General features: G+C 33.1%; 1 protein-coding gene across 1 annotated transcript; it reads left to right on the top strand.

Annotated features, from left to right (window-relative positions):
* Window positions 1–4,612: 4,612 nt before the first annotated feature.
* Window positions 4,613–9,478, top strand: LOC120172601. Its single transcript, XM_039180023.1, has 5 exons — window positions 4,613–4,952; window positions 5,865–6,020; window positions 6,968–7,063; window positions 7,674–7,794; window positions 9,096–9,478. Exons 1-5 carry the CDS (start codon window positions 4,674–4,676, stop codon window positions 9,266–9,268), a joined length of 825 nt encoding a protein of 274 aa, XP_039035954.1. The 5' UTR covers window positions 4,613–4,673; the 3' UTR covers window positions 9,269–9,478.
* Window positions 9,479–9,973: the final 495 nt, after the last annotated feature.

Genomic DNA, 9,973 nt, shown 5'->3' with positions numbered 1-9,973 from the left:
AATGTATAGATTAAATCCCCTAGATTTTAGAATTAATCAATTTGATCACCAAGATTAAATTTAATTCTTAATTTTAAATTAGGTTCTAATTTCAATTTAATTTAATAAATGTATTTCTCCAATCAGATTGTGACACATGTCACAATCTGATTAAAGGGTTTTTTAATTTTAATTTAATAAATTTCAATTCAATCTAAAGGTGACACGTGTTATCTATTTGAATTGAAGTGAAAATAAATAAAAATGAGTTTTGTCACCCAAGAGAATCCAACTTGGGTCCCAATGGTAACCTTGCATGTCTTAACCACTAAACTAATTCTTATGTTTGTTATTGAGATAATGCATATGTTATACAACTTGTTCAAGTTTAGGCAGAAACAAATAAAATAACTTGATTGGATTTGAACACAAAATGAATTAGTAATTATGCAAGCCTTAACCAATAAGCTAAATCTAATATTTAGGAATCAATTATAATATTATATATATATATATATATATATATATACTTAATGATAAAAAATAAAAATAGATAAGTGAGAACTTACATCTAGGTCAATTGAGAATTTGACGACACTTAAATCACTAAAATAAATCTAATAGTTTATTTATAATTGATTTAAGATTTTAATATTTTAAACTAAATTTATTGTTTTCATATTTATTTTTTAATGATTATATATATGAAATAATTTAATATTCAAATTATAATCATAAGAAAAAAAATTAAAATTCAAATGATAAATTTATTTTAAATTGTCCTCGTAAGTTCATGTATGTTAAATATATTTTTAATTTAATTTTAAATATAATTATATAAATGATCATTCATAAATAAATAAAAAATGAAAAAATATAATTAAAAATATTAAATCTTAAATTAATTATAAATAATATATTAGATTTTTTAGCAATTTAAGCGTTATCATATTCTTAACCGACCCTCACTTGTCTATTTTTATTTCTATCATTAACTATGATATATAATATATAAAAATATTTTAATTAATTTATAAATGTTAGATTTAGCCTATTGGCTAAGGCTTTGCTTGGTTACGAACTGATCTTGCTTTTAAATGCAAGTAAGTTATTTTAGTTTTATTTTTCTGCCTAAACTTAAACAAGTTATATAACATATGTATTATTTTGATAACACATGTGAGAATTGGCTCAGCGATTAATTCTAAAATCTAGGTGATTTAATCTATAAATTTAATACATTACTAAAATAAAAAATTTTAAAGTTAATGATCAAATTAAGGCATTAGACAAATTAAAAACAGAATCATGATCAAATTGCATTAATTGAAAATCCAAGGAAACAAATCATATACAATAGTGACCAAAATGGAAGAATACAAAGTAGGGTGCCAGTGTCGAGAGTACGTAACTTTACAAGGTCCTATGCCCTAATTATATTAATTTTGTTAACTGACACGTCAATATCTCCGTTAAATGTTAACGGCATATGACTATATTGAACTCATTTAAATAATTCAGTGGTCATTTATGTAGTTTACCCTATGAAAATAGGTACTATGTTTCAATGACCTGAACACCAGCCCTATACCTAACAATTTTCTTCGGAATATGATTGATCTGCCTCTTAAGGCCATCAATTTAAGCATCTAACAAACTGGATTAGCATGTTTCCATGGGGTGTAGTCATTCAACGTTGTCAACTGTAGGAACAATTTCTACAGGGACTTCATTAGGATTCGAGTCAAGGCAACCATAATCCCAATTTAGTGGGCCCCATGTGATTTATTATTTTAATATATTTAATGAGATTTGTCACATGAAGAGTCCCTTAAAAAATTAATTTTAAAAAAAAATGATGGTGACGAGTTAATTGTCAACGGGTAACTACAATGGTCAATTGCTAATGATTATCATTGAACTCGTCACCTCGAAGTGATGAGTTCGTCCGGATTTAATTTAAAAATATATATTAATTAATTAAATAATCTTTATGAAAAGGTAAATACATAATAACTTTATTACCAATAAAAATAATAAAAGAGTTAGTACAAACTAATACATACATAATAAAATTTATTTATATTTTCGTAGTTTTTGACGATACTGAGGAGTGATCGAATGATAATGACATGAGACTTGTCGAGTACGTCGAGATCATTCACCTTGATCGTTTTTGTCTTCATCTTCGTTTGCTTCTTGAAGAGGAGGTGTACTGAACACACTCTGAGATCCACCTTCGAAATACGATAAAGAGATACTTATGGTATTTGGCGTCATCATTGCCGTAATTGAATCGACTTGGCTACCTTGTTGACCATATATCATATGATCCCATTCACCCTCACCTGCATGTTCTGTCGAAGATGCTTGAGTGTCTTGCATTGCATCCCATGAACCTTCAACCCAATTCGGTTGAGTCTTGGTTGAAGCATGATATGGAGGATAAAAACCAAAACTAGCATGAGATGCAAAATAATCGGTAGAAGCAAAAGACGAAGATAATGATGATTTCTTGAACTTTGTGAATCTTTTCTTGAGTTGTGACCATTCTTCATTCTCTTCCGATGTCGTTAGATAGAGTTTCTCATTTGCTTCATAATTTCGGAGATAGAGAAAAAGGTCGAAATTTAGATCAGTAGGTGTGATCTCGTAACGCACGGAGATAGATAAATAGAACTGATTCTATTGCTCAATATAAACAACGTGCTTCATAGGCCAATTTTTTGTATGCTTCCTATGCGTATCAATTCTATGGAGCGCATCCATATCAAATATTTACATAGGAATTAATTGATTAGACGCAAACTGTCACAACACTCTATCTGTGACGTGCATCTCGATAATCACAAAGTGTAATAAAGACATTACGACACAAAATAACTCCGACCCATCAAAAAAATACCAGTGGCAGTAACTGGTAGATCTCTTCGTTACAATACGAAAGCTATGAAAACTGTAAACATTAATTATAAAAGTTATTATATATAAAGTTAAACGATTTCAAAAAAATAATAAAATAACTAATATAATACAGTTGAATATTTACCGCATGTCGACCAATGATATCAATCCTCATTCGTATATATCTTTTAGTTGCACCCGACAACTTGGTCTCGATTATTTTATGTGTCATCTAAAAAATATAAAAATTAAAATTAAAAGAGAAAAAAATTAATTTAAAAAATTAATTAAAATAAAGTTAAAAAATTATCTTGCAGCCAAAGGAAACTCAACTGAGGCTGTTGTAATTGGCGTAAAAAACAGGAACTGATATCAAGCCCAAGACTGTAGCAATAATAGACAGTCCGCTATATCGGCTTTTTGACCCTTTTCGATAATTGTAGCCTTATAAAGCTCCCGATATAAAATAGTCAAAATCGCCAAGCCCTAACTAGTATTACGACACTCAATAAAATTATTCAATATAGGAAGATACTGAATGTGCGCCAAATTACTGGATTTATCTGTTAATAATATCCCTCCAATTAATTGGAGAAGATACACTCGGGATGTAAATACGACCTCCTTCTTGGTAGAGTCATTTGTCACTTGAAATTCGAACTCCAACCAAGTGATCCGTATCTGATACCCGTCTAAGACCTGGTGGCATCATTCCTAAAACTTTATGAACAATACCGAATAGGTTGTGATCGTTCCACCTCATGACGGTTGTACCATTAACCGGAACACCCAGTTGGTAAGTGATACCTTTTAACGTAATCGTCGCTTCACCACTCAAAAAATGGAAAGTATGAGTCTCGAGAATCCAACGTTCAATCAGAGCCGAAGTCAATGTCGGTTCAACTTAAAACCACGCATAAATATGGTTGGATACAGGGTAAATTGTTATAGATATATAATCATCCGCTGATGCGGATCTCTCAATGTCATTCCTCGTTGATGAATGCTTCGTTATTCATCCGAACTGAGTTCGAATGAAGAAATATGGGCACCATCAAGGCGTAATATTTCTTCTCAAGTAGACATTTTTATGGGAATTCTTCACAAACTTCTATTTTTTCTCAAAAAAAATTCGTAACAATAAATGGTAAAAATTCTAAACCCTAAACCACTATTTATAACCTCGATCCCAACAACTATAAATGACTATATTATTCAAAAATCCGAGAGAACTCCTCGCCTCGATGTGACAAGTTCCATGGTGACCGTTGTTAATTGACCGTTATAGTTGATCGTTGCTCAACGGCTCTAAACGACTAGTTTTTTTAATTCAAGGGAACTCGTCATGTCAAAGCAATGAGTTTTATCGTTTTATTTTTCAAAATTATTTACTTAATTTTAAAAATAATTTAAAAAAATTAATTTCTTAAGAGATAAGCGACGAGTCCCATTAAATATATTAAAGTAATGGCCCACATGGGGCCTACTTAACTGGGACCATTGGGCCAAATAATTTTTGGACCCTCAATATTAAGCCCGAAAAACCCTACAATGACAGCTCAATAAGAAATGGGCTAAAGGTTTGGGCTTGTCCTCACATATGACCGTGAGGATATGACTTGGAAAAGTAGGGGCCAGTCATGCAAATAGAGTGAAAGATGGAAGAAAGCTTGACGACTTCAAATTCATACATATACGTTCGGTTATCCATTTAATCCTTATTGATTCTTTTGTCACTCCAATTTTAGCTATCCATTAATCCCATTCCCACTACATTTCTTATTTCAAAGATGACACTCCTCCTCTCATTACCTCCGCCTTCTTCGCATTGTTTTTCCTCTTCATTCTCTTCCGGCCACCGGTCCTCTGCCGTCGTTACCACCGGCCTCCCTATCCGTTTCCCTGCGGTCGCGGCTGCCACCACCACTCACCATCATCAACAGTCCCTTCCTATTGACAGGTCTTCGCTCGCTGTTGCTGAAGCGGTGGAGGAGGACCAGCTTTGGGCTGCTGCTTGCCTCCGCATTCGCTCATTCAATGACTTTCAGTCTTCCTCCTTTGGCATCCAAGTGAGACCTTCTTTCTTTCTGTTGGTTAAGAATTTGTGGGTGCTTTTGTTTTGGTCAACGCGGGAGTTTTAATTGGTTTATTAACAATTTGGCAGCGTTTTGTTTTGCGCTTTTAACAAGTTGTTGAAGGTTTGAAGGATTGTCGATTTTGATGTTTGTGAAAAGGGAGTTTCATGTCATCTAATTTAACAGCTGAAATACAGAGTTGTTTTGCTCTTCTTTTTTGTCAATGCCTTTCAAATTTGTGATAGGGTCCTTCGAAGTTGAAATTGCATAGTCTTAAGAGTTTCATATGAAAATTCCTTGGTGACTTTCATCAGAGTCTCTGTAATTTTACTTCCTATGGAAGGTCCTTGTTTGAGGAAACTGTGTAAAATCATAAAAATCACTCGTATGAACTATGGTTAATCTTATCATATAAGAAATTTCCGAGCTATGCATGTGATGGATTAAATGTCCATGACTTTTTCCAATCATAGGCATTTTCTAGCAGCCTAGAGATTAAATGAGCCCTGTATGAAGGATGAGGGGGTGCTGGGGCACCCCTGGGAACTTCAAATTCCTATGATCTAATTTTGCATCTTCTAGAATTTTGTAATTTCGCACCCCCTAGATTTGTAATATAACTTCCTAAGTTTGCACCCCCTGAAATTCTGCTTCTGGCCCTACTCTATCCCATGTCGAAATGTGTAGAAAAGAATATATACTGGCTGTTCTTGGACTGACATGATGTTTTAGATTTAGTATTGTATTGTATTGTAAGAACTAGTTTTATACCCCATTAGTGCAGCATTGTTTTAATTACGAGGAAAATGAACTAGAAAGAAAAATGTTTCCTGAAGGATTGTAATTTTTCTATCTATTATCTTCTTATTATGATACTTACGGTATTTAGTCCTTTTCAAGTATTAGGATCATAAAAGGTACTTGGCTGAACGTGAATTTTTGGCGCTAAAGGAAAGAATTGCTGGGAAGAGGGAAGGCTTTAAGAGAGTATCTTGCATAAACGCTACACTTCCTTTGTCACAATTATCAAACTCTGCTAATGATTTATGTGCTTCATGTAAGGTTTGTTTGCTTTCTTTTTAGGTTTTTGCAACTTATAATGATTCAAATTTTAAATGTCATGTTGGCATGTCAATGCTATTGTTTTTGTTGATTAGAGACTTTAACAAGATTCAGTGTGCCATATATTCCTCTAGGAGAATCTCTGTAATAATGATGTTGAAAAATTTGATGAACTGAGGAATGTCTAAACTCAATACTTTTAGATAGGATGTATCTTACGGGTGTCTGTTTGTCATTACTGGACAGATACTGGCAAAGAGCAACATATTAAGGTTTAGTTTTGCGTGTTTGGAACCAAATCAAATTGAACACTAGGCATTTATCAGAAAGGAAATGATATTTATCCATGTGGCAAAAAGAAGGAACCATGCAGAAATGGATAGTTCTCTTTTGCTGATAGTTTAAACTTTAAATGGTATGCCTGCAATATGAAAGGGTTATTAGCAAAAAAAAAAAAATGGAAGAAGATTACCTCTCAAGATTGGAACTTGAATAAGTTGAATAACGGACAAGTTCAGGATATTCAAATCTTCTTTTAATAGTAACTTTCTTTTTTAAGTTTTAACTAGTTCAGGTAATGCTGGATAGCTGAGAGACCCCAAGGTACGATATTAGTGAACTTGCAGGCATTAGACAGATAACTTTCTGGATATACTTTCGTACTTAATTTTGTCATTTTATAGGCTCTTTTGTGTACAATTCAATTCTCTAATGATTTATGTCAGGTAAAAGAAAATCTTCTCCGTTTGATGTTATGGGTTTGGAATAATGAGGGTTTTACGCCCTTCTGTGTTCTCTTTATTAGTTGTAAATCTCCAATATCAAATTTCTGCTTACTTTTCAAATATAATATGAGCTGTAATTCTAGACAAACGTATGCCTTCTTGAAATTTGTTTGCTTCACTTTTTACTCTTTTTTTATCATTCTTCCCCCTTTTCTTTTGTAGTTTACTTCCAACGGAGAGGATAGAGTTGTTGTTGGAACCCTTGATCTTAACCAATGTCTTTGGCTTCCAGAAGAAATACCTGGAAGGAAACCAGAGGTATTCATTTATTTCAACATTTTTCTCAATGTTATGTTTGTGCTTATTCAGTTAACGATATAGTTTTAGGTGTTAGGGCTTCTTTATTGTTCTTCAAAAGTGGAACATACTTGTTTATGATTGAGGTAAGAGTATTTATACTGTATACTGATTGACTTGTTCCACAACAATTTGCCGTCAACCTACAAATTTCCTATTGAATTACATGATCCAGATGCTAAAGGACTCAATCGTACCTAGAATAAAAATTTTCAAATAAGATTTAACTAATTAAAATAGTAGGAAATGACAACTGAATTTCTAAAAATATGTTTCTCAGACTTTTATTTTCCTTGTAGCACCCTTGTTCTACACATATCCAAAAAAATGGGTACGGAGATATTTGGAAAAACTTAGAAAAATTGAACTAACTTGTTTAGGCACATACTATTTTTCAACATTCACTGCAAAGACCGAGTAATGTAGCTGAGAATCACTTGTGGATCTTTGTTAATATATTAGAAATAACATTGATGAAATTTATCATGCTATAATATTTGATATATAGGTTCTAGCATCAAAATGATTGCTTTAGTATAAATTGATCTCTATTTTGAGCCTTCTTTGACAGGGGATTGAAGCTGAATATGGAAGAGCATACCTAAGCAACGTATGTGTAGCTAGGGAACTGCACAGAAATGGCTTAGGTTATGACATTGTCTCGAAATCAAAGACAGTAGCTGGAGAATGGGGTAACAAATGCATTAATCTTTTATGATGTCCTGCCCTTTCATAATCATCTCACTTTAATAAAACAATTGTACTGGACAGTTTGTTGCTATCTGAAAATTGAAATTATGAATTTTGGTATAAGATGGTAAAAGCTAAATGCTGCACCAACTCGGGCTATTTGGTGCAATCATTTAGAAATTTAGCCCGTTAAATATATAAAGGGTACACTACACGTTTAGTGCCTAAACTATTACTTTTGTTCCGTTTTGGTACCCAGACTTTATCTTCTTCTTTTTTCCAAAACCATACATAATGTTTAGTTTAGGTTTCATGTTGGTACCCTACCGTTAAAAACTTGACGTTGATGTTGACATGTCACCATAAGGTAATGTCACGTCACAATTGAGAAAAAAATAAAAAATGTCACTTCAGTAGTTATGTTAATTTTTTAACGACGGGGTACCAAATTGAACTTAAACTAAACGTTAGGTATGATTTTGAAAAAAAAAAGTTTGGGTACCAATACGGAACAAAAGTAATAATTTAGGTACTAAACATGTAGTTTACCCATATATAAATGGGTTGACTGTCTGTAAGGTTCTCTTTAGGACTATGTTTTGTCTGACCTCTTTTGTCAATGAGAAAAAAAAATAAGGGTCTCTCTGAATAATATTCTACATATTATTTATGTTTATATTAGTTGGGAAACTTAAAGGAAGCAATGATATAGTTTGTGACTGTTTTGGCTTCTCTAGAGAGGCCTCCTAGACTAGAATATTAGCATGCATTTTCTTCAAATAAGGGATTCCTTTGCTCCCTCTTTTGTTTTCTAACCCTGTCTTGCTATTTAAATACATGGGGCATAATGTTCTATATGTTAGCTGAGGGAGGTTCACCACTTTCTGGACTTGAAATCGGTTTAGCACTGAAAGGACTGACCCTTTTCAGTTTGTACACCTTTGTCATCGGATTGATTGTTTTCAGCACTAATCTAAGTTAACCATGAACATATTTCTTGATATATTGTTGTTAGAACTTGGAACTTGAAGTCATCAAAGAAATGCTACAAGTTTCTTCATTTCGTTCAAGGCAAGTGAAAATTGCCCCCAGGGGATGATGCAAACCATGTTGTCTTGTGTATTGGTAAAACTAGAAACATTTTCTAAATATGGTGCAAACCATGTTGTCTTGTGTACTAGTAAGGGACAATGTTTTATAGACTTGCACTAGAGCATTCTGCTCATCGGTAGGTATATACACGTGTGTACAGAACTTATTCTAAATACAAGATATTTAAATGCTATTTGTTGCACCATTTCAGGCATAACTGATCTATACGTACACGTTGCCGTCGACAACGAGCCTGCAAAGAATCTGTACTTGAAAAGTGGTTTTATTCATGAAAATGATGAGCCGGCTTGGCAAGCTAGATTTCTGGATAGGCCCCGAAGGATTCTCTTATGGATTGGTGTTCCTTGCACTAATGAGTTGTAATGATATAGACAACCATTGTGCTTGCTGTTGTTTGATAGTGCAAATTGGGATTCCATACATGTTTATATCATCTGGAAAAGTATCCCATTTCAAAATGTAATATAATGTAAATGCAGCTAACTGAACTTAGTTAATTATCTGGAGCCGATCTGCAATATTATCAAAAATTGGAAATGCCCATTTCACGGCTCCCGACATGAACAAATATAATGTAAATTGTGGTTTTGCCTGCATTGTCAAGGCCGAGAGCAAGGATACGAGCTTCCTTGTTTCCAAACAGTGAAGAGAACAATTTTGTAAACAGTGTACTCATTATCGTTAAATATACAAAAGTTACTCTCGATGCATGAATTTTGGATCAGATTACCAGAGCAGCACCCTCTTTTGACTTCCTCCCACGAAAAAAAAGAAAGTGCCTCTGCTTGCAAGAGGAGATGAGATTTCGATAGGGATGGGCATGAGATCCGAACCTGACGGGTTCTGACTCGACCCGATTGGGTCGTTTTTTTAAAAATTTAGGTTTGGGTCGGATATTTCTTTTAAGTTATGTTCGGGTTGGGTTTAGAGTGAAAAATATGACTTGACCCAAAAAAATTGTAATTTTACCTTATATATTTAGGGATAATTACAATAATACCCCTTTATATATTATTTTCTTATAATTAAATCCTTATTTTTATTGAATAAAAAAAATATTTTTTAATA

The sequence above is a fragment of the Hibiscus syriacus genome, unplaced genomic scaffold (assembly GCF_006381635.1).
Source record: "Hibiscus syriacus cultivar Baekdansim isolate YM2019G1 unplaced genomic scaffold, ASM638163v2 tig00111873_pilon, whole genome shotgun sequence".
NCBI lineage: Eukaryota > Viridiplantae > Streptophyta > Magnoliopsida > Malvales > Malvaceae > Hibiscus > Hibiscus syriacus.
This window is presented reverse-complemented; position numbering and strand designations above follow the sequence as displayed.

What these genes read in the sequence shown, in the direction of transcription:
- LOC120172601 (XM_039180023.1), top strand. Translation starts at nt 4,674, where the DNA reads ATGACACTCCTCCTCTCATTACCTCCGCCTTCTTCGCATTGTTTTTCC. An exon ending in CTTCCTCCTTTGGCATCCAA is followed by an intron (nt 4,953 to 5,864) that starts GTGAGACCTTCT and finishes TTCAAGTATTAG; the next exon opens with GATCATAAAAGGTACTTGGC. An exon ending in GACAGTAGCTGGAGAATGGG is followed by an intron (nt 7,795 to 9,095) that starts GTAACAAATGCA and finishes GCACCATTTCAG; the next exon opens with GCATAACTGATCTATACGTA.